This window comes from Mixophyes fleayi, chromosome 4 (assembly GCF_038048845.1).
Source record: "Mixophyes fleayi isolate aMixFle1 chromosome 4, aMixFle1.hap1, whole genome shotgun sequence".
Taxonomy (NCBI): domain Eukaryota; kingdom Metazoa; phylum Chordata; class Amphibia; order Anura; family Limnodynastidae; genus Mixophyes; species Mixophyes fleayi.
The window spans coordinates 137356965-137384908 of record NC_134405.1 but is presented as its reverse complement, the minus strand read 5'-3'; the positions used below and the strand labels follow the sequence as shown (position 1 = coordinate 137384908).

The 27944-nt window shown below is 38.3% G+C and overlaps 1 protein-coding gene across 1 annotated transcript; it reads right to left on the bottom strand.

Annotated features, from left to right (window-relative positions):
- Positions 1–537: 537 nt before the first annotated feature.
- On the bottom strand, positions 538–27944 carry CHRNB4 (cholinergic receptor nicotinic beta 4 subunit). The gene is made up of 6 exons (XM_075208437.1): positions 27562–27944; positions 17414–17559; positions 11823–11867; positions 10499–10608; positions 8570–9518; positions 538–2436 (listed from the first exon to the last, which is right to left on the bottom strand). Exons 1-6 carry the CDS (start codon positions 27611–27613, stop codon positions 2296–2298), a joined length of 1443 nt encoding a protein of 480 aa, XP_075064538.1. The 5' UTR covers positions 27614–27944; the 3' UTR covers positions 538–2295.

Genomic DNA, 27944 nt, shown 5'->3' with positions numbered 1-27944 from the left:
GTAAATTTTCTCCTGGACAAACCATATTGAAATAAAGGGGTACAGTTTACCAGTTTATTATTTTGCACATAAGTTAAATATTGGCTGTTTTTTCATGTAGCACACAAATACCTGATAGCTTTATTTTTGCACTGAACTTTAAAGTTGATCTAGGACAGGCTCTACCCCACCTTTAAATCTGTCCCCACATTTTAACTTTACCTCCCTCTCCAATGCAATATGCTTTTGCCAAGGTGTAAAGTTACTCCTTTTTTTTTGCTTTACTTTCCTTAATGAATCAGGCCCCCTGTGCTTCAGTGAATTATCCAATGATCTGATTGGCTACAGGTTGTTACACATACTTATAAACTGGTCATATCTGGAGCAGTAAGAGATGAAGATTGAAAACAAATAGGTACTGTAACCCTAATTAAACACACCTTAAAATGATTAAGGTATGAAGAAATAGTTGTCGTTATCATATTGTATTAGTTTATTATATTTTATGTGTATAATACAGCTTGTCTTTTGAAAACAGTACAAGAATTTCAAGATCAGTTTTCCTTTTTTATTTTTCTTGGAAAAAGTATTCCAGACTATCTATTAAAATCAGTGGTTTCATTTAATGTTACTAATGTTTTATGTATGTTTACTTGTTCTCTATTGTTTCACTTTATACCACAACAATACAGGCCCACATTTACATTACCCTTCCACAACCAATAAGAAGTCTGTTTCTTATGCTTTTACATTGCACACCTTGTCAATATCTTGCAATATGATTAGCTGGACAGCAGCAACAGCCAACCAATCCAGTGTCTTTAACACCCTGACACAGAACTGCTCACTTCAAAAGGTCTCTCGTTTATGAACGACTGAGGATTGAGATGCTGTATGTTTATTTCAGAGAAATGGTATGACATGCATAGTATAAGGTGTTAGTGAAGCAATCATTAAAGTTGCCAGTCACATAGTTTGCCTCATATAAACACGCTCTGCCTGTATGTAGTCTTGTATAAAGCAAGTGTTAGGAAATATGTTTATATCAGAAGTAAACGGGTTGTATCACTGTTTTGCAGAATTCACATGTTGTAGGTTTATTCATGTTGATTAAAACAATGGCAATATCATTGCTGTGTAGTGTGTCATTTACAAGTAATTGAAAAATGTGTAATGTACTTTTTTGTTTTTTTGCTTTTATTTTAGCTTTTTCACAGTTTCTATATTGCAAGGTTTTACTGTTGGTCAAACGCTTCCTATATACAGCATTTGTAACATTAATCTCTGCAGGCTAAATATGTTGCCACAATCCATTAAAGTCTTGCAGAGGAGAAAGCAGCATAAAACATTAGTGAATGTAGCACTCTTCTATAAAGAAGTAAAATGCAAGTTGTGTAATATTCTTATTCTGCACAAAACATTTTTAAAGCAGTTGTAGTTATACCGTGGAACAAACAGCTGATTGTTCTATTTAACGCTATTGGCCGGGGAAGGCTGAAGCGGCAAACATTCCAGTACAAAGCGTGTGACAAGTAATTAAATATCAGGCCATCCACCTAAGATACGGGGTCTATTTATCAATAGAAGAAAACCTCTATTTAGGTATTTTTACTCATTATAAAAGCCCTGTGACTGGTGAAACTATTGCTGATGGTATCCTTTGCCAGGGGCCACATGAACCTTATTTAACAAGGACAGTGATGGTACAATGTGCTGGGGACGATAAGCAGCAACAGAAAATCTTCTTAGCGGAGGGGTCTTGGTAAATAGACCCCATGGGCATTTCCTGCTTCAGTGTCTTGCAGTCAGGAGCAAGAATGGATTTTTCAACCAGGAAAATCATATTTTTAAATAACTTCCCTGTATGTTGGCCATGTTGAGGCAGAGCTTCTAGTTATATGGTAGTCATGGTAAGTCATGACTACCATAGCGGACGAAATTACTGGTGGTTTATCTAGGTCAGAGGTTGACAGCTCTCTCTTGCTACTTAATTGAATGTATTAAAAAAATCCTGTTTGCTTTTTTATTTTCTCATTGTTCGCCTTTAATGTAACTACTGTACATTACACTAAAATGTGGCATTGAACTGTTTTATTGTATTTGATTCATCAAACTTCTTTATCATAGAAAAGTTGGCTAAAAAGGCAAATCAAGTCCAAACATTCCAGAATAAGCTATACCAAAAAGGAGTTTCCTAAGATCTCCATGGATGTATTCATAAAAAAGAAAATTGTCAATTATCCTTTGGACTCCAGCAAGGATATAAATTAGGAAGCATTGTTGTTATTACAGTAATGTTCTTTAGATTTCTGCCCACTAATGACTTCCAGATGGTGCCTGGTTTTGCAGAAGAGGCTGCATGAAAAGTCCAACAGTTCCTGCAACGCAAACAATGATAAAAATCCATAGAAACAGTCTATCCACGACCATGGCAACATACTTCCAGTCTTCGATTATCTAGAAGAGACATGAATATATGTGTTAATATCAAGAGCTCCACTGTACCCCTAAATCTAGGTGTTGAGTAACCTTAACAGGAAGTCATTTTTATAGTGAGATCAATCATATGTACAGCAGCTGGTGGTGTGTTATGTAAATATTTTTGTGTGCCTGACTGATAGAAACCATAGTTCTTTTTTTTAGTTGAAGTAGCTGATATTTTACATGTTGTGTTTAGAAAAAAAAACAGTAGATATCTTTTGTTAGGTTTCGTTAATATTCAGAATGTAATGTTGATAGGCCTGCTTCCTTTAATAACAAATTAAAGGTGATGTACATGTCAGTGAATATGATTGTTTTTGACACAAATACACTTTCAGCAATATTTACTAAAGCTTGAATTTCCATAAACTGGAGGGAATCAATAGAACACAGAACATTTGCTGAATGAAAATGAGTTCTAAAGTTATTGACATCTCACCCAATAAAAATTGACAGCTTTGTATATCTTAGAAATGTAATTAATTTCAGCCATATAGTAACATATGTGATATGTGTGCAAAATTCTATACACATAATAAATGTTTTTACTATACGACTGTTCACATGTATGTGGTGATTTAATTATATTTTTAATATAATATTTATTTAGATTATGGAAATTCTCAGTTTCATTGCAAGTATTTTCCAGTAAATATGAGATTTGTCCAGGGCTCGTTTATTTATACTATTTTTGGTGCTAATTGTTACAATTTAGTAAGTAGATTTACAGTAGGAAAGATGTGTAAATAGTGTGTATTGTTAGCAAGTAAGAACCCTCCCCAATCGCGTTGCTCGTTGTGTGGTGTTTGTCTGTGACATCATAGCTAAGCTCTACACTCCCAGTGTAACACTGACATGAAGGAGCAGCAGCCAGCGGTTACAGATGTAAGTAGCTGCTGGCTGCTTTCATTTGTGTCAGTAGCTGGTGCTCAGTGTTGGGGCACTAGGGGTATTAAAAACAATGGATGAGTGGCATTATGTCACTTCATCATCATCATCATCATTTATTTATATAGCGCCAACATATTCCGTAGCGCTTTACAATTGGGGACAAACATAGTAAACTAATAAACAAACTGGGTAAAACAGACAAAGAGGTGAGAAGGCCCTGCTTGCAAGCTTTCAATCTATTGGACAATGGGAGTTTGACACATGAGGTTAAGTCAACATTTGCAGTCGGCCCAGCCAGACTGCAAAGGTAAAAGTGACTCATAAGCTAAATAAGCTAATCTTATCCAGTGAATGAGGTGTGCCCTAACCATTGGAGCTCTGGGCAACTGCCAAGGTATGCCTAATGGTAGCACTAGTCCTGGGCCTCGTACATTTGTGCTATGAATTTAATTAGGGTGTTATATATTATACTTTCTGTTCTTCCCACATAATATTTACTCTAGGATACTAATTAAGACATATTCAGAGAGTGAACACTTTGGTACACTCTGTGTCAGAATAGCCTCTAAGCAGACAGCAGAATTAGATCATTCATTCTCATGCCACAAACACAAGCTAGGCATGTGAATGATGTGGCCTGTTTAATCAGATGTTACAGGCTGAATTACTTTTTAAGTACTTGAGTTATTATGTGAATGTCATGTTGTTGTTGTTTTAGCAGCATATGGACATAAGTATGTTTCAGTGCCTTTAAGTTTGTTATACAGGGAAAACAGACAAAAATAAAAAATACCCATTTCCGAAATGATTACAAAAGGAACTTTTATATAATTATTTCAACCCCAGAAATTTCTGATCCCTTCTGTTTCCTATACTACCTATACTAAATAACAAGTCTGCTGCACCTGACAAATTGGATTTTGATTGATATTATTATTGTTATTATTATTATTATTATTATTATTTTATTTTTTTATTTGTATGATGCCACAATAGTTCTGCAGTGCTTTACAGTAGGTAGGACAAAATAGGTAAGCAAAACAAGGGGAATGACATAACATAATATGAAATCTGATAACATGGAAAATACAGTATGATGTAATTGGCATGACATAATATAACAAGTAAAAGATACAGGGGTAACAGAGAATAGGTTACATGGCAGAATGCAAACATGCACAGGATAGACAGAAAACAAGCTTGAGGGACGGAGTAAAATACCGTGCATGGGATGTAGGTAAAAACTATATTGTGCAGGAGCTGGCTGGCAAACTTTAGCCAGAGGGTCGAGACTCGATTCAGCAGCCTATTAGGAAGATTTTAAAGGGAAAAAAGATGCAAGTATGACCAGTGCCCCAGCCCAAGTTAGCCCCACTATGGGACCGGCCCGGGGAACAAATGTCCCCCTACCCCCCAGTCCAGCCAGCCCCTGAAATTGTGGGACGTAAGGCACATGTACAAGAGAAGAGAGGGGGGGGTGGACATGGAATGGGAGGGTCCTGCTCATGAGAGCTTACAATATAATGAGAGAATGAAACAAGTGAGGGTAACATGGAGAACAGAGGTATAAAAGGGATATGGGAGGGCGTAGGTGGTGGATTAGTAGGCTTTCATGAACAAGTGGGTCTTAATGGAACTTTGAAGCTTTGCAAGCTGAGGAAGAGTCTGATAGTACAGGAGAGAGTGTTCCAGAGATGGTGAGAAACATGGGGGAACTGAGACGTTGTTACCAGAGGGGAGGGGAGGTGGTGGTCATTGGCCAATCAGAGGGTGCTTTAGGGAATATGTAGGGAGATGAGATTGGAGATGTAGGGAGGGGAGGAATGGCTGCAGGCTTTGTAGGTGAGGGGGGGGGGGTTTACATTGGATTCTATATGGAAAAGGAAGGCAGTGTAGGGTTTGGAGGAGATACAGCAGTGAAGCAGCAATAGGGAAGATCAATCTTGCAGAAGTGTTAATTATAGTTTGATGAGGAGGGGACGGCAGGTGAAGAGGAGCCCAGTTAAGAGGAGGTTGCATTAATTGAGGTGAGAGATGATTAGAGAGTGGATGAGAGTTTTGGTGGAGTTAAGGGAGAGGGTCTGATCCTAGTGATAATGGAAGCTAGAGGATTATATAAAGGATTGGATTAGAGAGTGGATGATAGTTTTGGTGGAGTTAAAGAGACGGTCTGATCCTAGTGATGATGGAACCTAGAGGATTATGCGAAGGATTGGATGAGGGGGAGGGGGATGTGGAGGACAGGAATGAGTCCAGGATGATGCCCAGGCAGCTAATATACTGCTTGGATTTAAGAGGTGCAGCAAGTGCTCTGCTTGATTGGACAGGAATTGTGGCCAAACCAATCAACTGCTATATACTGTACAATACAGTTCTTGCTGTTTGATTCTTGCTTGATTCAGCCAAATCTTGCTGTTAGGACACATCCAATCCATCAGCACAGACAGGTGTCTCCTTTTCATGTTGCCAGACACATCAAACTAGCCCTTCAGGTAACTGCGCCAGTCCTAGTGGGAGGAGCCTGTGTTACATATAAGACCTGATTCAGAGTAGACAGCAAGTGTAAGCATAACTTGCCACTGAAAAAGTCTTATGCCATACGCCATATTCAGAGTTGAAGATGAGTCCCAGCCTGAATGTGTAGCAGATGCCTCCGCTTGACAACATACACAACTGTCAAACAATTATGCTCAGCTTGTGAAATTAAAATCTTTTTTTTTTAAATGTTACAAACGCAATTGCTATGAATAACTTTGATAACCTAGCTAATACAGCAGGAACAAGTTCCTGACAAACATATAAAAAAAAAAAAATCTGTAATAAAACACTCTTGGCAGATTCTACTCTATAGCAGTATGACTACTGAAGTCCCAATGAGCGTCTGACAATCATTTGCAAACCTCTAATTACAAGTTGTTTGCTAGTTCGGTTGTTCATCATCATCTGCTACTTACACCTGCCCCTAACTATTTTTGTCCGGCGTACCTTTATGTCCCAGTCTGAATCCATACCCAATGGCTCGAACACATCCTTACTACACATTGCCTATATTATAATACCACTTCCCTCCATCACAAGTTTTCAGATGTAAGGAGTCCTAAGTGCCAACAAGATACAGCTCTGAATAGCCACAGTTGCGTACGTTCACTTTCTGAGCAGGTGCAGTGGGATAAAACATAAAGCTATGCGAAGAAAATGGGCATATGTCTAAAATCTGAATCAGGACCATAATGTATCTAGTTACAGAATGGTTTGTCCAAAAGTAGAAAGTTATTTGGCTACTTATTTGACTACTTCTTACAAGAAAAGGGGTAACAATGTTACTCCTTAATGTAATACAATAAGGAATTCACATGTCTAAACCATATGTGTTTTATGAGGGCCCAGGAACAATGATAGAAAATGTAAACGTTCACTTCCCATTAATGCTCTGTACTTGGATTGGCTGCAACCCACTGACTCTTCATTGACAAGCCTTTTCCAGCAGCCCATGGTCACCATATTGAGCAGCCATTTCTAAACTGCCACTGCTGCAATATATGTACCAAATGTTGTAGAAAATTATTTTGTCTATTGTTAATGCTCCAGCATATGGATGTTGGCGATCCTTGCCATCACAAGTTATGTGCGGAGATTCGGTAACAGCAGTATCTCGTCTCAAAATATGACAAAGTCAGATTAAGTCTTTCTTTTGGCAACTCCAAAAGTTCTAAATACACAGGTTATTTATGGCAAGTAGAAAAGTTGGAAGTTTAGGTTTAGAATATCACACTAGCCAAGCAATAAAAAAAAAAATCATTATTTAATCAGTCTTTAAATTAGGTCTTATACCCACCAAGGACTCTAGTTAACAAGGTTGAGTGATATGGAAAATGTTCTATCTTTGTTATTGCATTTATTTAACGATAACATTTTGCCATGGCAGCTGACCGATGTTAAGCCGCCGTGGATATTGGCTGACAGTCCTAAAAGGAGTTCTTTGCCAAAATTAAAATAAAAAAAGTTACAAACAAGTAAAAAGATAGAAAAATAAATACTAATTAGTTTTACTAAAGAGAAAATGCTTTATTTAAATAGTAAAGCATTTTGTTCAGGTGAGGAACCTTTGCTATTGCCATGCTGAGATAACATTAGTGATAGAAGGACAGCGGCGGTACTAGTACCACCAATGTCCTTGTTAAACAGGCTTCTCCATGCTTAGCACAGGGAGGATTCACCAGGTGTCCCCCGCCTAAGGCTATCGCCAGCAATACCCAGTGACAGGGCTAGATTTACTAAGCTGCGGGTTTGAAAAAGTGGGGATGTTGCCTATAGCAACCAATCAGATTCTAGCTATCATGTTGTAGAAGGTACTTAATGAATCAAAGCTAGAATCTGATTGGTTGCTATAGGCAACAACCCGCAGATTAGTAAATCTAGCCCACAGTCTTCACCAGCTAGGGGGCTTTGGTGAATAGGGAGAATCCCTAAATTCAGCAAAACCCCAGTTTTTGCCAGGTTTAGGACTTTTTTGTCATTATTAGATAGACCCATATATGAGTGAAAATGTATGTATTTGTTACTAGAAGTTTTACTGGCACAATGTTCTCTTTTTAGACTAGTATCCATGCATTTTATTTTATTCAGTAAAAGTGAAACACATGTATCTAACACCAGTGGGTGTCAGACTTAAATTACAGGAATTTTGCTTTTAAACCAACACTATAGTATCAATAGGAAAATTTAAGGTGGGCAAAAAACATGTTAAGATATAGGAACATGCAAAGGCTAGATTTGACATGCTAAGTCTTTATCCCACTCATTGATAACCCATAATAGAAGCCAAAACCAATCACTTTACTACTAGACTTTGCATTATTAGTACTAGAATGAGATTCGAGTGCATCAGCAAATTAGACAGACAAATAAGCTGTTTCACTGAACACAGTATAAATATCTGCACGGAATGTAAAAAAATCACACGTCTATAAAATATATGTAAAAAAAAACAAAGGAAACCTCATTAAATATTATCTGCTTCAATCGCTCTTTAGTGGGTTATGCGATATGTAAGTGAGGGAGCCACAAACATTGCAATCACAGCCTACACATTACTAAAGAAAGTAAACCCAAAAATGTTATTTGAGTCAGTGGAATATGTAGTAAGAGTTGTGCTTAATGTTGCAATATAATGGATCTGTGTGACAATGCATTTCATATGTACAAAGATGGTTCTTACACTTTGGTCTTCATCGTCACTTTTCATGTGATCTGCTATAAAGCTCACACCCTCCATAGCTTCTTGAACTTGTGGAGAGAACTTTCTGGAGTGTCTATTTCGGACATCCTGGTTTCTAGAATGTTCAGCCTGTTCATAAACTCTCTGATCATTTGTTTTTGGATTAGCAGCATTTGCAAAGCAGCCAGAGTTCCTGCATGAGTCCAGGTGTGTGTTCTGCTGGCAACTGCGCCGTTTCTGACTGGAAGAGTTATACTCTGGTCTTTTTATGAACAGAAACACTGGAAGCCTATCCAAAAAACAGCTCTTTACCCACGATGGCATTGTGTGTGTGCTAGGAGACCTGTGGTGGACATTAAGGACGCAAACACTAGTGACAATGGAAAATGTCACCAGCACCATAGTGAACATCAGGTACTTCCCAATGAGTGGAACGTCAAGAGAAGTTGGTGGGACGATTTTTGATATTAGAAGCAGAAATACAGTCAGCGCTAGGAGAACAGATATACACAAGGTCATCTTCTGTCCACAGTCCGAAGGAAGGTAAAACACCAATATCGCTAATGAGGTAATAAGAATACAAGGAATGATCAAATTGATCGTATAGAAAAGAGGTTTTCTTTTGATGATAAAATCATATGTTACATCAACATAGGTTGGATCGAGTGGGTTGACAGTTCTCCTTCCGGGAAGTTTTATGATATCCCATTCTCCACTTGGTGTGAAGTCGTCCATACTGGCCGAGCCTGTACTAAGCACAAGATCAATTTCTGTGTAATCATAAGTCCAGGAACGAAACTTCAGAGTGCAGTTCTGCTGGTCGAAGGGGAAATGTTTGACTTCTATTTTGCATGCACTCTTGTAAATAGCTGGAGGTAGCCAAGCGATGCTTCCATTGTACTGCACGATTGCGTTGGTGAACAGGGAGACCTCATATGTACCATCAGCACTGGTGAAGTGAAGAGCAAACATTAGAGAAGATGCGGATAGGATGAAATACAATCTTACCTCACAATGCATACAGTTAACAGGAGACTATTGTTTAGAAAAATCTAATTTCAAAATGGCAAAATATGAATCCAGACACTAAAAAGACTACAATACAAATTGACGGAAAATATGTTTGCATTTCAAAGCTAAATAATTTTTCCCTCACCCATGTTTATTACTTACAAGGGGCCTACTTAACTAGCTCCTAATTCCCCAATAGGAACCACAGCAAATTTAAGTATGCCCTCTATTTATAACTAAAGAATAGCAGTGATAGGAGATAGGTGTTCGCTGGGACAGTCGTTTATCCGGACTGCTGTCATGGCAGAATACTTTTATAAATGGTCATGATCTTTCATTTCTTATCATTGCCATAAGGAATGAAAATGATTGTGCAAAAAAAAAAAGTTATTGTTAAATATGCCCCTAAATTTCAAATGACACGGTCATGGAACTGGGGAGGAGGTGATAAATATTGACTTACTGTCTGAATGCAACCCCTAAGGCAATTACTGCAACACTAAAAGAAAGCTATAAGATTACATGCTGTCCTCTAGACTATTGTTTGATCACGCTCAACCTATAGCATTTTCTTCACCCTCAGTCCAACTGAGTAGTTTTCCCACCCGCTACATGTCACTCCCTGCCATCAAACTAATACTGTTATTTTATTACTGCTTACTAATAACAACCCTACCTACTTTGCAAAATAACTCCACTCTCTCAGGAATACAGAAAAAAATATTAAGAAGATATTGTAAAGAAACAATATCGATAGGGTTTACCACTATATAAAGAATATATTCATGTTATTGTGCTATGTTTAAAGTATAAAGTTATGCCTTGGTTGCTGTTAGCTTTGCAACATTTACAGCTAGCTGAAAATCCAAAACTTCAATAGGGTATTGCAGCTGTGTAAGCAATAGTATTTTCCAGTACTTATTGTAGAGCACAATGTCCGGCAGCCAGATCTGTTTAGATGGAATACGAAGTTTCCTTATATCGTCATACTCAGCTGGATTCCAGGTCAATCGATAGTCCACCCACTCCTACACATGGGAGACAGTAAAATTCTTAGGTTACAACTTAGTTTCTTTATAACTGGAGCCAAATTAGTAGTATATCACATATAGTCGCACAAGTTTTTAATATTCTATTAATTTGTCCTTGTCCATATAATTCAAGTATTGATACTAGAATATGCCCTAAAAGAATATAATTAATATACTTCATTATTAGGTTCCATGATGTTAGAATTGCTGTAAGCCTTGAGTATCTGCATTGTAACATAAATATTCTACAGCGTAATATTTAGGAGCATCTATATATAAGATTCTGGCTGAGGCAGACGTCTTTGCAACTCCCTACTCCTCATATCCCTAACAGCCAACTACTTGGAGCCTCACTGGTTCCAGGACGTTGACAGCACTCACTTGAGAGTCACCTCCCATAACCTCATTGACAGTGAAGGTCCAGAAAGTGGCCTGGTAACTAAACGGTAACTACTTGCCTCCAGGAGTCTCACTGACAGACCACCACTTAAACCAAACCCAAGTGCCAGGGATGGGTTGTAAGTGATGCTCCAGGAAGTAGGCTGCTTAATGGCAAGTCTTCTGCACTGTGGGACATAATCAGCAGCGAGAGGTTGCGATGGACGCAGCGATTTATTTTCTTACCTATTCAAACATGTCCAAATGTGCCCTCTGAGACAAGAAACTCAGCTTGTCTCATGATAGACAACTCACTGGTAATATATTTATAATGTATTAATCCACAATTACTATAAAACCATAAAATATTCAGCTATGTGTTTTTTAATGGTCCTGAGCAGAGACAAGTAAACTGTTTGGAATGAATTTCTCAATTGTGGACATTTTGATTGTTTTAAATTAATGAGCAAACTAAAGCTCAAGAACTTCTCTCATAGGTGATTATTCAATAGTTGTGAATGCTAAAACTTACCTTTTAAAATGTTTTGCATAAAAAAGTTTTAAAACATACAAGTTAAAAAAAATCTTAATTATAAATTACATTTTTATTTTCAAACTGTCTTTTGAAATGACTTTTTGTTTGAACCAGAAAAAGAAAATGTGAGTTCTGATCGTCAACAGCAGAACGACTGTCCCACGATCAGTATCACAGTTTCATGAACAGAATCATGGAAGATTCACTAATATTTATCCAAGAAATTAATTTTTTTTTGCTATTGTTTATTTTCTCATGATCATTTTAGAGTCATAAAACTGAACTCTATTGTACTTGCCTGATTAAGCCATACATTAGTTGTCATAATTTGCTCCCGTTCATTCTAAGATAAAAAGAATACATATATGAATATATAAATAAATCTAACATATTTTGTTATACTTTTCATAAAAATAAAAAAAAATGCGAATTACATATTAGTAATTATACAAACATGAAAACATACACACAGTGTACACAAATAACATAGTTACCTACTCTCCAGGAATGTTCGGGAGGCTCCTGAATTTTGGATTTGGGTGGAGCTATTCATAGGATCCTGGCCCCATCCCCTGCTGTAATTGGCCAAAATTGATATACTTTGACAGAGGGTGTGGCTAGGATGACCCGATCTGCGAGGCCATGCTCCCAGGATGCAGCTGCTTTGGAGATCTCCCGGGTGGGAGATCTTCAAAGTTGCCAAGTATGAAATAATATTGTTATGATTTACTTTTATTGTATGGTTGTTTAAAAATAAAAATCAACCAGTGTCTTCAAAGAAAACTAGGTAGTATTGCTAATGATTCTTATGGCAGGCTTTTAAGAGTTTGGGGTCAAAGGATTCAGTCATCTTATGGATGATGGAATTTCCAGATAATTAAACAGAAATTATTTACTGCAACAAACTAAAACATTCATCAATTTGACCATCATTTAATATCACAAATGAAAACAATATATAAATCAGACTTTGTGATACACACATAATACACTGATTTAGAATCCTTATTGTGTAGTTGCTGGTGTATAATTGTACCTGCCTAGTCAGAATCCTGAAGACAGTGTGTACCGGGTGCATTCTGTGTGTGCCAAGGTATTTATAGCAAAGTCTTATTTATATAATTTTTCCATTTGTGTTACTAAATAATTCAAGTTCAAGATGATTTTTTGCTGTAAAAAATCTATTATTAGTCACTTGTTTCAGTAGCAAAATTAGACATTTTGCAGATACCCCAGTAATGTTACAGTGCGTCTTACCACCAGAGCCGTAACTTAAAATGTAAACGCCTGTAGCGAGAAAGAAAAATGCCGCCCCTTAGCCTGAAATTTTAACCAAACTAAAATATTCATAAACTGTGCCCCCCTTCAGCATTGCGCTATGGGCGATCGCCCCTATCGCACAGCCCTAGTTACGGCCCTGCTTACCACATTTCAAACCTTGTCTAAATATTTACTATGGAGATTCATAAATGTAGTGTTTTCATCAGGTGGGAGCCTATAACAATGCAAATCAAGGTAGCTGTCTCAGCCGTCAATATTTTTGAAAACACCAAAATGTAGGGTATTAATGACATTTTATGAATGCAAAAGACTAAAGTAGAGATTTCTACCTTATTGGTCAATCTAACAGTAATTAAAGTCACAATCTTGTCTTTTGTACACATATACAAATGTTTATGGCAGTTTGAGAAAGTTGAGCTGAGAAAGAGATAATGTCAGTTGCTGTCTTCAGCAAGACAGTTCAGCCCATCTACGGTCTTGTAGCAGAGATACAGTTAGCTGAATTTCTGTCGTCTTCCATTATAATACTATAGGGTTGAGAGGGAACCAAGCTAATCTTGTCTTGTTTTTTTGCTGAAAATATCTATTATATCAATCTAATATCTAAATATCTATGATATCTACCTATTTATCCTTGGTTCCCACATCCATCAACATGCTGAGATGGCGATAGCGCTAAGAGGATTCTGGTGATACATGTACCTCTGCTATCCTTCTTAAATAGGCACCTGGAGAAACCAAGCTAAACAGGGCTATTTCTAGCAGCAACCCCATGATTGGAGGAAGCCCAAACTTGTGAAAATACCTGTTTTGCCAGAGAAAGGGGTTATCTTCCAATTATAAATAGGCCCCTTAGTCTGCCAAGTTAGTATTGCGTTAAATCAGATGGTACAAGCCAGTCATGGTGGATCTAACCTCAGTGTTCACAGAGATCTTGCATACATGATTAGCTGCTCATACAAGTCACTAGTGTGAAGTCTTCTTAGGGTCATTTATGTTTCGTAAAACCTGCCATGCTTCTTCATGTGTGCAAGGTCACCTACTTGTCTGCTTAGTACATTCCAAGGTCTTTTGAAAAAAACAAACAAACATTAAATAAATCTGTACTTTGCACATGTTGGAAACAGTGAAATCATCACATCGAAGTCCAACCTCAATTTAGGACCCTATTGCTTTGCTTGTGTTGCTCCCAGTCTACATTAAAAGGCAATGGTCTTTACTGGCAAGCGTCTGCTGCCATTAGTAGACCTGGGCTGTCAATCAAATTCCAAGAGCACAACGACTAGGCAGGAACCGATTGATTTAATGCAATATGAACACAGTGTTCAAAATATGTAAGTGTTGGGTGGTTGTTAGTCACATCACTAGGACAGCACCTGGATTGTCTTAGGTGTGGGGTATAGTTTGGAATAGGTGTGGTGCAACCTCTCGATCAGATTCATTTAGCTAGATCCAAGAGTGTTAGTGTGCAGGGGTGATCCCTCACATGCTATCCTCACTTTAAAGTGTATCCAAAATAAAATAAATTAATCAAAATAACAATAAATGTGATAAACTATAAATAAGCTAAAAATGTGAACACAATAAAAAAACCCGAATAAAACAAATTATTGTCTTCTGTAACACCCTTTCAAGCCCAATTAAACCACTTTAATCATTGTGTGTGACACATTTATAATGTTCTCCTACAATACTGCTCAGTGTAGCCTCATTTGAATTAATAAGGAGAGTGAGTCACATTTGGGATTGCATTTATTATGTGTTCTGTGTTTGAAGCCTTTCATTGCATTGGTCACACTAAAAAATAGTTTTCCCACAGAAGTAGAACTGGAAGGTGCAAAATGCATCCCAACATAACTACAGGGAAGAGTTGCCTGAGGATTCAAGTCCTCTAATGCGGAATAATCCATATAAAACTGGGTGCATTTATGCAAAAGTAAGTATATTACTCCACAAAAGAGCATTTGAACTGCTATTTTACACTTCTGCAATTTGAAAATTATCTGCAATGTTTTAGAAGAAATTTCTTTATTTTCCTCTGTTTCCAAACGTCCTTGCCAGCTGGGTGTGTTGTTGCAGAGAAATATTGAGCATTGAGCATTTAGCAGTGACCTAAATGTATTTACACAATAGTAAGTTGTCTGAGACAGAAAACAGAGCTTGTGGTTAAATTGAATAATAGCTGAAATGCATATTAAATCTAATAGACCTCATAATTACATTTGAAAGCACGTCACTGTTTTATGTAGTCGCATTTACAAACTACCCTGTAAAACACTACATTATACTAATACAGTGCTTACTCTTTATAGTGCTACACTGGAACACAGGACAAGTGGCATTATAGCAATAATTACTACATTACATTATGCTTACCTGGCAGTAGGCAAGAAAGGAGAAATGTAGGGGTGTGAGTGGGGGATGACAATTAGGGGTAGAACTCTTCTCCAAAGATCCCCTCCCAGTGAAAACCCACTTTCAAAATGTAGTAGTAGTATTATTATTATTATCATTTATTTAGAAAGTGCTGACATATTACGCTGGGCTGTACATTAAGTGGATCATGATACAAAGAAATTACATACAATGGCATGAAGCAGAAGGTAAAGATAGTCCTGTCCAAATGACCTTATAATCTAAGAGGTGCGGGGAACACTTGATACATAAAGTAGCGGAATAACAATTACAGATGCTGGAAGAGAACGTATGTGTTACGTTTTTAAGTCAGCAGTATTATCAGTCGCCAATAATAAAGCAGTCATTGGGGACTGTGTATCTCTTTGCATAATGGTGGTGTTGCATGGTTGCAACAAGAGAGACAAGGGAAGGCAGAGGCATGATGCATTATCCCGTCACTGTAGAAATCTTAAAACAGTTGCTGTCAACCATAATTGTTCTTTGCCATTTATCTTAACTCAGCCTCCTCCCTCTTCTGGGTCTAGATGGCGTTTGCTTTCGTGCTGCATAGACACTCTCGGGGTAATCTCACAGCTTGCTGTAGCTGTGAGCCTGGTGTTTTTGTTTAATTATTTAAAACGGCAATTTTATTAACAGCAAAGTCCATTGAGTTTAGCCTTTTTTTAAAATTGCTGTTTAAAAAAATGTCTGCAAACCGCTAAGAATCGGCGATGGATACATTTACCCCTTGGACTCACTGGGTCCAGCAGATGAAATGAGATGGCATTCAACAGATCCTCGGCGCTACCACTAAATTCGCCACTGCCATCACATATTTTTAACTGTTCAACATTTGTGGGAAAATGATTAATTGGGAGGTAGGGCGCAGAGCTGATCTAAAGTGCCATCACTGCTGACGACACTGATTCCACTATAAAGCAGGACAGGATGATTCCCAGAACCTGTAAGTGCCCTATGCTTAAAATAGACAAATCCAAACAAAAATAATTCAGTATTATGTTGCTTTTACATTATCTACTTTTTCTGAAAATGGGCGCTGCACCATACGGTCAAGTTGTGCTTAAGATAGTAAACAAATCGGAATGACAGAGAACCTATGATGTAAGCCTTCTGAAAGTTTCATTTCACCCTTTAGCATGGCCCTGTTATTTACTAAGTCACACTAGGTACAACATGTCACAAACTGTTACTTAGCAGAAGTGGCTGCACCATGCTGCATAAAGCAGCTTCAGGTATTTCAGCTCTGTGACACACTAAGACTAGACTTCTTCATGCTCAAATGATCCTTAAAACCAGCAGAGACAATAATTAAATAAACACTGACAGTTGGACGGCAAAGTTCAACAGAACACAAAATATGACAGCAGACAGATCTAATCTGTCACAGAGAGGAACAGTACCAGAAGCCATTATTACCAAAGCATCTCAAAATCAGATCATACACTTCATGAGCATTCCCAGGTAACAATACTTTCAGTATCACAAGTTACAAGTGTCACATTATTATTGTTAGGGGCATATTCAATTGTTCGAAAGTCCTGCGGCGTTAAAACTACTACCGTTATTACGGTAGCAGTTGGCTGGATTGGCTGGATTTCAGCTCGCGGCTCAGGGAGCTGCGAGCTGAAATCCAGCAAGAAAATTACCGTATTAATGGTTTTTCCGAGCACTATTATCGTAATAACGGTAATAGTGTGCGGATCGCGGGATTTTCTGCGTTTCCGCCGACAATTGAATACGCCCCTTAGTATTATTATTTGCATCTTATATGTATAAAGTGCAAACATCGCAGGGGATAAATAAATCTTCTAAACAACCCCGTCCTTTGTGTGATGACTCTCTTCTGTGCTATCATGTCATTTCCTACTGCCTTCACAAATTGTTAACTCACATTACAATGGCTTAATTACAGCATAAATGAGGCTCCATTGAACAGTATTTTAGCATAATAAATTCAAAGTTGTAATAAAGGGTCTGTTTAAAATAATATAATAGGCAGTTTGAGGTGAAGTTTTTACTTTTGCTAACAGAATGTCTGTGAGGAACTGGGCCACGTACCTGAAGTATGTACGTATATGGCTTACAAATTTGCAAACAGATGTAAAGCTAAATTGGTTGATCTGATCATTGGTGAACCAAAATGTTGGCAACTTTATGGACTAGTAATAAAACAGTTCTAAATAATCTTACCACACTGATGAGTTGAGCCAGAGACAACTGGAGCTGGATGGACACCAGCTGTGTATTGTTATAAGCTGGACGAATGAGTTTATTATATCTATCTTTCTTCAAAAGAGTGTCCATTAGTCTCTCTTCTGAATCCGCTGCTTTGCTATCTAGATAATAATGGGAAGACACACCACAAACATTAGTTACTTGAAGAAAAATAATAGCACATAATTCATGATAAGTTTATCTGTGCTATTTGTGCATTCAAAACTGGGGGAGGGTTCTACAATATGTGCACATATAACACCTCAATATAGTTGCATGTCAGTGTTTATATCTGTACATTGGTCTCTCCTATTAAGGATTATATTTATCACTATAGTAACGCATTATGTCATTTTAGCTGCATTCTTGACTTTTGTACTAAGTTAGTACATACTACTTTGCCTACTGAAGAGGGGTGAGGTGGCAAGGTGGAAGGTCGCGGGGCAATGGCGAGTCGCGTCATTTTGGCTCTGCCCCTGTGACAAAAAGCTGGTGGGGCCAAAATGACGCGATTTGCCATAAATTGCATCATTGAAGCCCGTGGGGGAGAGGATTCGGGAGACTTACCTGCTCTCCTGGGAGTCTGGGAGACATACCCGGAATTCGACAGTCTCCTAGACATTCCAGGAGAGTAGGCAAATATGTGTTAGTGTGAGATCAGGGACTCACCAGAAATGTGGGGATCCTTGGTGAGGTGGTTGAGCTTCGCTAGCTACACAATGTACTTATGTACTAAATATGTATTTAAAAAGCCAAGTACTGTAAGTATAAATATTTATTAAGATCTCCCCCTAACACAATTACTTCTCCCCTTTAGAAACATCCAGGGTCCACTCCCCAAAGAATCAGGCTAACCACAGAGAGGACCCCCACATATGAAGCATCTAGAACATCTGCAAGGATATAACATCAACAATCAGCCTGACTAAATCACCAGACTTTAATAATGTACTGCTCCACTAGAGACTATTCAATACTGGACTTATTTATTACCTGATCTCCTTTTTGAGATATTTTACCATATTTTCTTTTTCTATTTCCATTATAATTCAAATTATTAATTTTTATTATTTCATGTGATCGCTAAATCAACAATTATTAGCATCACATACTAGTACACTGTACACACCAACTACTCTTAAAAGTCCAATCTGGGTAATTATTTAATGGCCAGAGTGATCCAACATCACCCCCAGAGAATTCCACGAGCATCATCTCTTTTTAAATGCAAACAAATATTTTCATGTGATTAGTGCACACGATATGTTTCTTTTATCTGATATCTAAACCTCCTATCAAATTAGTGCAGAAGTCCTGTTTCAAGTAGCAGGAGATATTGGAGCATAACAATTCTAATTATCCAAAATTTGATTTGTAAATTATGTTACATTTTATCATAGTTGATAAATTATACGATTAAGAGCTAATCAGTCTGAAACATAGAAAAGTGGTCAGTGCTTTTATATCCCACTTTACGGATTATTCAATAATGGACTGTTTTTAAATACTTCAGCCTGACGTCTACATTTTGAAGTATTGAAATTATGATATAATATGATGTGACTATCATAAACAAATCATCTGTTGGGGGGGGGGGTCATTTATATTTATAGATAGAGGTATAAAATGGTCTTTCAAAGTTTATGTATGCAGAGGTTTATAGATCTATATGATCAGTTAATGTAATTAAAATAATCTACTCTCTCACTGGGAAGGATAGAATTGTTTGTTTTGATGTTATGCTTCAGCTATTTATTATTTCAATTCATATTCCCATAATAAGACACTCGTTTTTGTTTATTATGTGTATACATCATTTCCCAAGCTAATATATATAATTAATATCCCGAGTGCTTGTATATAAAAAAATATATAAAAATATTAAAAGATTATAAGAATCGCTTTACATTTAGTAGCATGCTATAAATTATCAAAATTTAAATGTTTATATAAATTAATACATTGCAATAAAATAACATAATACATTGGAGTGTCACACAATATCTAAATTATAAAACAACCTTCCATTAAGTTAAAAACAGAAAGATGAGTAAAACGTCTTAACAATTAATAGGATCTATATATTCTTCCTAAAATAATAATGTAAAAGTTTGAGATAATGAACCAACAACACCAGACAAATGTACTGGTAAGCATGTAAGTATTAAGTGTAAGGGACGACCAGTTACTGAGAATTCCCCCATTGTTTATGTTGGTCCTTCTATAGAAAATATTTAGCAAAACAAAGCACAGATACCTGGGTTCTTCTACATCTGATTGAACATTCACTACAACCCCATTTTCAATTTTAGCCAAAATCTTCCCGTTGAGCCAGGAATGCAAGGAAAAAACCTTGGGCCTTGTTCCTCGGTGGTGCATTTCAGGCCGGTAAGTTTGAGGAAATGGCATGGCTCTTAGGTCTTGTAGATATGTTTTGGGCCATAGTAGCAGATAGCTGACCTATTTTCTGCTTCCTTTCTATTGCAATTTTCTCTAAGCTGGACCATAACAAGTCCATACGGGATTCTGGAGTTGGGGATTGCACCCTATCCCATCTACAGCTAGGGCATTCGCAACCAGATGGATAACAGGGTCAAATCCTGATGGAAGAGAAACCATTGAGCTAGGCACTGAGGAAATTCATTAATAAACTGTCCCAGTGCCACTCTTTTTACCACCTGGCTGGTGGTGTCAGTCCCTGGCAGTATCTCCCTTTTAGCATAATTGCACAAATATTTTGCAAGGGCCCGAAGCCTCAGGCAGTATCAAAAAGAATTGAGCTCTAAACCATCACTGATAGATTTCCAGGATGAGAGGTGGTAAAAAATAGCTTCTTTAACATTTTGATAGTCCTTCAGCCATGAAGGCCGCACATGTCACGTGTGCTTCCCTTATTAACAGTGGTGCAAGAAAGATTGCCCCGGAATTCTCAGGCCATGCCTGGACCGAGGCCACACTCTCAGGCCTCAGGATTATATCAGTCTTTTCTCTTTGGGATTAGTGCTATCACTGGCATCTAGGAATTGTCAAAGCCGTCCCCGCGCCTCCTCGCTGGCCGGGAACGGACATCTTCCACTTGTCAAGTGCCCCGTTGCTAGGCAACTGGGATGCTTCTTCCGGCTCTCACAAGGCGCATGCGCGCCCGTTGCCACGGCAACAGGAGGCACTCCCCACTGCCCACCAATGAGCTGCTTCCTCCTCCTATATTAAGCTAGCTCTGACACCATTAGGGTGCCAGAGCAACTAGTTAATCTAGCCTCCAGCGTTCCCTATGTTCTCTAATACTTTGTCTGATTCCCTGTGTACCGACCCGGCTCCCATTGACCTTGTATTGAAGTTTCCTTGTGACTTGTACCGCACTCTCTGGATTGGCCCTTGGCTTGCTGACTACTCTTTGGTTTCTGATTCTGTACCTTATTTGCCTGTACGGTTCCTGACCTCAGCCTGTATGACCACAATTCTCATCGCCACCTTGTGGATAGCTTCCTGGGAGGGCCGCGACCTGCACATCGTTTGCCGCAAAAATCCAAACTCCCTTGCGGGAGTCCCTGGTGATGACCAGCGGCGTGTTAGACTCCGCGCCTCCTAGTGTTGCAGTGTCAATATCCACAGGTAGCCGGATTCCCATATCGTGACAGGAAGATAGGATTGCCAGAAACATCTCCTTTTTCCCATTATCCCTATGAGCAGCCCTCTTCTGCTGAAACATTGTTCACAGATCCCGATCTGTTTGATCATGACCTCCATCTGTGCCTGCTGAATATCCTGCTGTTGTCACAAACTCTGATTTTGTAACTCTTTCCTGAACAAAAGAAACCTTTGGACAGGGGCCTCCATGATGGTTCTTTTGAGTCCTAAAGGTCAAGACTTGGCTCAGTACCACTTCTTACACCAACTTGTGAAGGACAGGACTTCAGCCCAGACTCCAGAAACAGGCATGAAATTCAACAAAAGCTTTATTGACCAAAGTATAGAAACACAACAACTCAGGAAAAGACTGAGAAGAGTAAAGAATGTAAGTGAAGGGCTACATACAAAAGAAAAACTATTTACTCTGGTAGAGAGTACCAGGTAGTGAGCTAATATACTACACTCCTTGGTAGTCTCCCTCATACTGTGCTTGCTTTTCCTTATGAAGGGCATAATCCTGCCCAGTGTAAGGATGGGAAATCTGTCTCCTGCTTCTGGACAACTAAACCCTTCATACACACATGGCATTCTCCCACAATGCCATAACACATATTTTAAAAATGTGTTTTTTTGCAGGACACAAAATTATCTCAGTTTTCTTATTTAGTTTAGGACTATGGTCCCTATTTACTATAAAGTGGCAATAACTAAGGCTTTCTATCACCACTTATCACAGCCATAGAAAATATTGTATCGCCACAATTCACCAATAAAGTGTTGCCAGAGCACAAGAGTGATACTCAGCTCCCCTGCAATACTGGCTGGCAGCAGTAAGAGGAGTCCTTGCCAGTTCCAACATGCACAGGGGATGATTTGGGCTTTTAGTTCCACATTCATGGAGAAAAAAAGTGTTTAAAAATGTTTAAAAAAAAAGAAATAAAACTAAGAATGTAGATTCTATTAGAAAATATATTTTTCTATGGTTGAGATAGTGATAGCGATATAAGAGTTTGGGGGTACACATACCACCTTGATCCTTCCTAAATAGGCTTCCCATGCTTTGCAGAAGCCTAGCGAAAGTGTTCATCAGCTATAACTGGCGGTAACCCCCTTGAAAGACAGGGAGAACACCTGTTTTTGTCTGAGAAATGTGTTTTCTCCCTGTCATAAATAGGCTCCAATATCAGCCCATGAGTATTTGTAAAATGCAGACAATTTATAGAATATCTGGACTGTTTTTAGGCATATATGGTAAACAAACTGTTTTTAAAAAAAATAAAAAAAATAAAATAGTAGTTAGAACTTCACTTAAGGTTATGGTAAGGTTTGGAAAAAAACATTTTAGTTTGCAAATGACAGAAAGCTGCACCCTGGAGCTCGCTGTCATCCCAGATGGGCCAGGGGTGAAATAGTGGATATCAAGTGGAATATGCCTATGTCATCGTTTGCCTAAAAGCAGTCCAGGCATTCTACATATTTGACCTCAAACACAAGTTGGTATGTATAATAGAACTACAAAGTATATATATAAGTATACCGTATTTCCCCATGTATAAGACGCACCTTTTTCCCAAAAATTTTGGGTCCAAAACCTGGGTGCGTCTTATACAGGGGTAGCGATACAGGCTCAGCGGAGGGGGGGGAGGTGATCCAGTAGGAGGGGGACAGGCAGCGTGTCAGCGCGATCCAGCAGGCGGGGACAGTCAGCGGGGATGCAGAAGGCAGAGTGTCAGCGCGATCCAGCAGGCGGGGACAGGCAGCGGGGATGCAGAAGGAGGCAGAGTGTCAGCGCGATCCAGTAGGCGGGGGACAGGCAGCGGGGATGCAGAAGGAGGCAGAGTGTCAGCGCGATCCAGCAGGTGGGGACAGTCAGCGGGGATGCAGAAGGAGGCAGAGTGTCAGCGCGATCCAGCAGGCGGGGACAGGCAGCGGGGATGCAGAAGGAGGCAGAGTGTCAGCGCGATCCAGCAGGCGGGGACAGGCAGCGGGGATGCAGAAGGCAGAGTGTCAGCGGGGATCCAGCAGGCAAGGACTGCTACCGTAATATTTTTTTTCCAAATTTCGGGGCCAAAAGTAAGGTGCGTCTTATACATGGGAGCGCCTTATACATGGGGAAATACGGTATATGCAAATGTTAAAGTGGCTTAACAGAACTAAAGCTATTTGAGATACAGTTGTGACTGTGGATGGATATTTTTCTTATTTATGCAAGCATACTCCCAACATTCAAGTCCCCAGCAGTGGGACAGGGAATTTGACCACAACATGATGGGAGCGTGGCTACGCCCCGATGGGCTTATTGCACTAGGCCGCCCATTATCTGCTATCTCCATTCCCCCAACATTCCCACCCGTGGGACAAATATGTCCTCAGGTGGGACAGGGCACTGAATTTGGCTGAAATTGGGACTATTGGGAGGTATGTGTAAGCCAATTTTTGTTTTAAGTTTACTAACTAGTTACTGTATATTTTGATTTAATTTCACATACCACTAGATGTCAGCATTGTTTAAATGTGCTTTTAAACTCAATATTTACTAACCAGTCAAAACCACTTGTTATGCATTTTAGTTAACATTTCACTTTTCAATTTTTTTTAAATTGAGCTGTACAACTGTAATGTATACTGTATCACTCACTATTGCTGCAATACTTCAACATCCTTTATAAAGTATATCTTCATCCAATACTGGGAGAAGGAAAATAATGATGAGCAAACTATAAAAAGTAAGTAAAGCATTGCACTTGTTTTATAACCCTACGCAGATTATAATTGCCTTATGGAATTGTGCTGAATTAAAAAGATTTCAGTTATATTTGAATTGTATGTGTAACCCTTGTTTGCCCTTGTTTGGTAGGTAGCAGTGGTGTATCTGTCTATTGCACATAACTCTGCAGTACACTTGGTTTAACCACCCAACTGTAACTTAGGCTCCTGTGGCTAAAGAGCAAACAGGTGTCCTTGTACATGTAGGCTTAATTGCAGTAAAGCATGTAAAGGGCAGATACAGCAGCAGTGTACAGTTACTAGTGTTGAAATAAACTGGCACCAGGACATGTTATTTGATGAAAATAACCAAAGTAGATCTTCATTTATATCTTCCAATTTTACATAGGCAGTTATCTAAATCTGGGTACACAACTATGCAATCTTACATCAGATGCAATTTCTGTAATGAATTCACCAACGATTGAAAGTCCTGATGATAATGAAGATTCAGGTGTACACACCTACACAATTTACCTGCATATCTGTGCTTTTCATCTATCATAACCATCTGCTGAAAAGATTGTGATTCTGAACAACCTCTACAGATATCAGCCTACATTGCTGTTCATAAGTCATGGACAGTCTTTCCACATTTGCCCGACATTGATCCATCGTTGATCGTGATTTTTAGGAAGTTTCAAAAACCAAACTAAGAGATACGATGTGCTTTGGTACCATAATGATCGTGGGAGCGTACACACACTTGTAATATCTGAACAAATGCTTGCGAATCGTGTGATCTGCACGATAATTGCATCTGTGTGTACCCAGCTTTAGTTGGCATAAGAGTTGCACTTGCATAGTGGCTAGCTGCTTTTTCTCTCTCATTACCCTGCCACTAAGCAGGTGCAGTCATACCAGAATACATGCTTCTATCTACTGGTTTCTATTCACTCCATCCTTGCCTACATTTGGGGTATTACCAAATACAGTCTGCAGCCTGCTAGAGTCTCTCAGAGCAAGCACTCATGTTCACTCCACTCGACAGCAGGACAGGTGAGCAGCATTCTGCTTTGACTGTACACTTGGTCTTATCACTCTCGGACTTCCGCAACATCATAGGCCTCTATGCCAATTTGGAACCTCCCTCTTAGAACTCAGAGACTCTCTAGCATAGTGATGGACAAGAGGCGTCCCCCAAGCCTCAATATCCCACCTCCAGCTCCTTCCTGCTTTATTATTAGATTATTTTCTTATAACTTGTAACACTTGTTTAAAATGCTTGCTGTTATGCTATTACAGATAGGTGTCGCTTTCTTTTATTAAATGTATTGTGTCAGATGAGAGCCGAAAGTTTACAGCTTTGATTTCAATTTTAAAACCGAAATTCGAAACTCAGAAAACTTAGCTCTCTTGCTACCTAACTTCACACTTTTTAAACACAAGGGGCTCATAACCACCCTCAATCCTTCCCATAAGCTGGGACACACCTCTCATTTTACAAGGTGCCTTACATTCGCTCACACATGCCTCAAGGGGTGTTACAGTTATATATATTTCTATTGTTTTTGAGGCGAGTATTCTATAGGCATGTGCTAGAGGATGTGTGTGCCACATAAAAAAACCATAAAGTATTTAACTTATGTGCAAAATAATAAATTAATTTACACCCCTTGCATTGCAACATGGTTTTGTCCAGAAAACGTAAGTAAGAAGACTTACTAAATTTCTTGCCTAAGTTCCTTAATGAATCATCATCATCATCATCTTCACCATTTATTTATATAGTGCCACTGATTCCGCAGCGCTGTACAGAGAACTCACTCACATCAGTCCCTGCCCCATTGGGGCTTACAGTCTAAATTCCCTAACACACACACACAGACACACAGAGGGAGAGAGATACTAGGGTCAATTTTGATAGTAGCCAATTAACCTACTAGTATGTTTTTGGAGTGTGGGAGGAAAACGGAACACCCAGAGGAAACCCACGCAAACACGGGGAGAACATACAAACCCCACACAGATAAGGCCAGACCCATTAAGTTAAAAATACATTGTTTTCTCAGACATAACATTAATGATACTAGTTGCTGCCTTTTAGCTGCATATATTTTCCATCTTTGAAAGCATGGCAGATTTTGTACATTCACATCTGTTGTCAATGATTTCTCACTTGTGATATCATACAAGGAGTCAGACATCTCCTTGTGTCTACAGTGACCTGATCTTCACAATCAAAATATTCATAGCATTCACTTAGTATTTAAAGTTGAAATCATTTCAGAAAAAAACATTTCATGCAGAATTTTAACTTTGTTTACATAATCATGTTTAAATATCTGCACATTTATTTTCTGAATTTTATTATAATGCTTTTATATTATTTACCTTTGCACAGTATCATATTAGTAGCATCAAAACTGTACTGTGGTAACTTCCTAAAATGGTTTTACTTAGTTTAACTGCTTAGTAAAGTTTTTTACAGGAGTAATTGAAGTCATGACATGGATTGGCTATACATGTGGTTTTGAAATTAAAGTTAGGACATCTTGACAAACATTTCCAATGATGACCCACTTTATTAGACCTGTCTACATTGTACAATAAAAAGTATATGAACTTATCCTTTTTGTATGTTGCTATAATGATACACTTCAGATGTATTTCTTTTTGCAGTATACATATGTTGAATATATAATTCATTCAAATAAATGTATTTATGCTATTAATAGATAAGCTTGTACATAGAACATACTTCAATATTATATATGTATAGTACATATGTGTTAATGGCAAAAATGGAATGATATACACAGTAAATACACATTTGCTGTACAATACATATAGCTGGTATAGTGTATAATGTCTGTGTATTTACATTTTAGCAAATAGTTTCTATAAGACGATACCTGCTTCAATATAATGTATATAGGGAAACTACATCATGTAAATATAGAGTGAAATATTCTACTGTTCTATACACAATGATGGTTGAATATTATGTATATTCATATTTGTAGTGGGAATTAATATAGTTTAGGACATCATATATATATACAGATTATTTCACTTGAGAAGTCTATCCTGCAAATCTAAACTTTTAACTTATTGCTGCACAGTCTGAAAGTCATTTGTCCCACAGCAGTGTGATTTATGGATAAAGATTAACTTAATGGTATATCATTTTCACTATTGGTGGACAGAAATACTAATCATAAATGTACAGTGTGAATTTCCTATAATCAATTTATAGTTATTAGTTTCATTGTGCATTTCAGTTGTAAATTATTATAGTTAAATATACACAGAGTAAGTGCACAATGTAATGTACTTTAGACATTTTGAATTATTTTAACAAGGCACACTGTACTGGCATATCCTTACTAACTATAAATGCAGCATAGACCAGCCCTGGGATGTATTTTCTGCATGAGTGAACTTCAGTCAATCTCCTATTTTTATATTTCATGAAAACAATTATTTAAATGCAGCATTTCAGTGTGTTTATATTTCTAACTGTGCCTAAATAGTAAACAAATATTCCTCCTTGTTAAAACACATATGTTGAATGTATTAATAAAATAATAACAAAGGAACAGAGGTTGAGGACAGAATATAAAGGGTATGCTGTATAGGCAGAGATGGTGTATGTGTGTCTACAGCCTGGGAAGGCTACATTCCAGCATATCTTCTACGACTGATCTCTGCACATTGATCAAGACGTTAATGAAAATAAATAATATTCATAGAGCATGAAGTTTGATGGGAAAAGCGTTACTCACAGTCGGCCAGGATGAACACGGACAGGAGAAGCAGGGAGGTCAGATCCCCCATGGTACAGACAGCTGCTGATGCGTCCTATAGTCTGGCTGTGGGGCGTTCGGGTGATGGATGTACTGGAGGAGTGAGGAGGAAGAGCAGGGAAGTTTTCCCTGGTTATAGAGCAGGTAAGACGCAGGTGGATGAAGGAGCACTAGGTGATGGATGGGCACTGTGCTGGATGCGGTGGGATGAACACAGGGTGTAAATGTAGATAACGCACAATATCTGCTAAACTTTGCGTGATAATGTGGTATTCAGCAGCTGGAAGGGGAAGGCTGGGAGGAGGGTGTATGTGGTCCAGTACCAGGTAAGTCGTTCCGCAGAGTATAACAGTAGAGAGGTA

Excerpts from the sequence above, each read along its gene's own strand:
- CHRNB4 (XM_075208437.1), bottom strand. The coding sequence starts at position 27,613 with ATGGGGGATCTGACCTCCCTGCTTCTCCTGTCCGTGTTCATCCTGGCC. Across the intron at positions 17,560-27,561 it reads CGTGTTCATCCTGGCCGACT|ATAGCAAAGCAGCGGATTCA; the intron begins GTGAGTAACGCT and ends ATTATTATCTAG. Across the intron at positions 10,609-11,822 it reads CTAATGTATGGCTTAATCAG|GAGTGGGTGGACTATCGATT; the intron begins GCAAGTACAATA and ends TCCCATGTGTAG.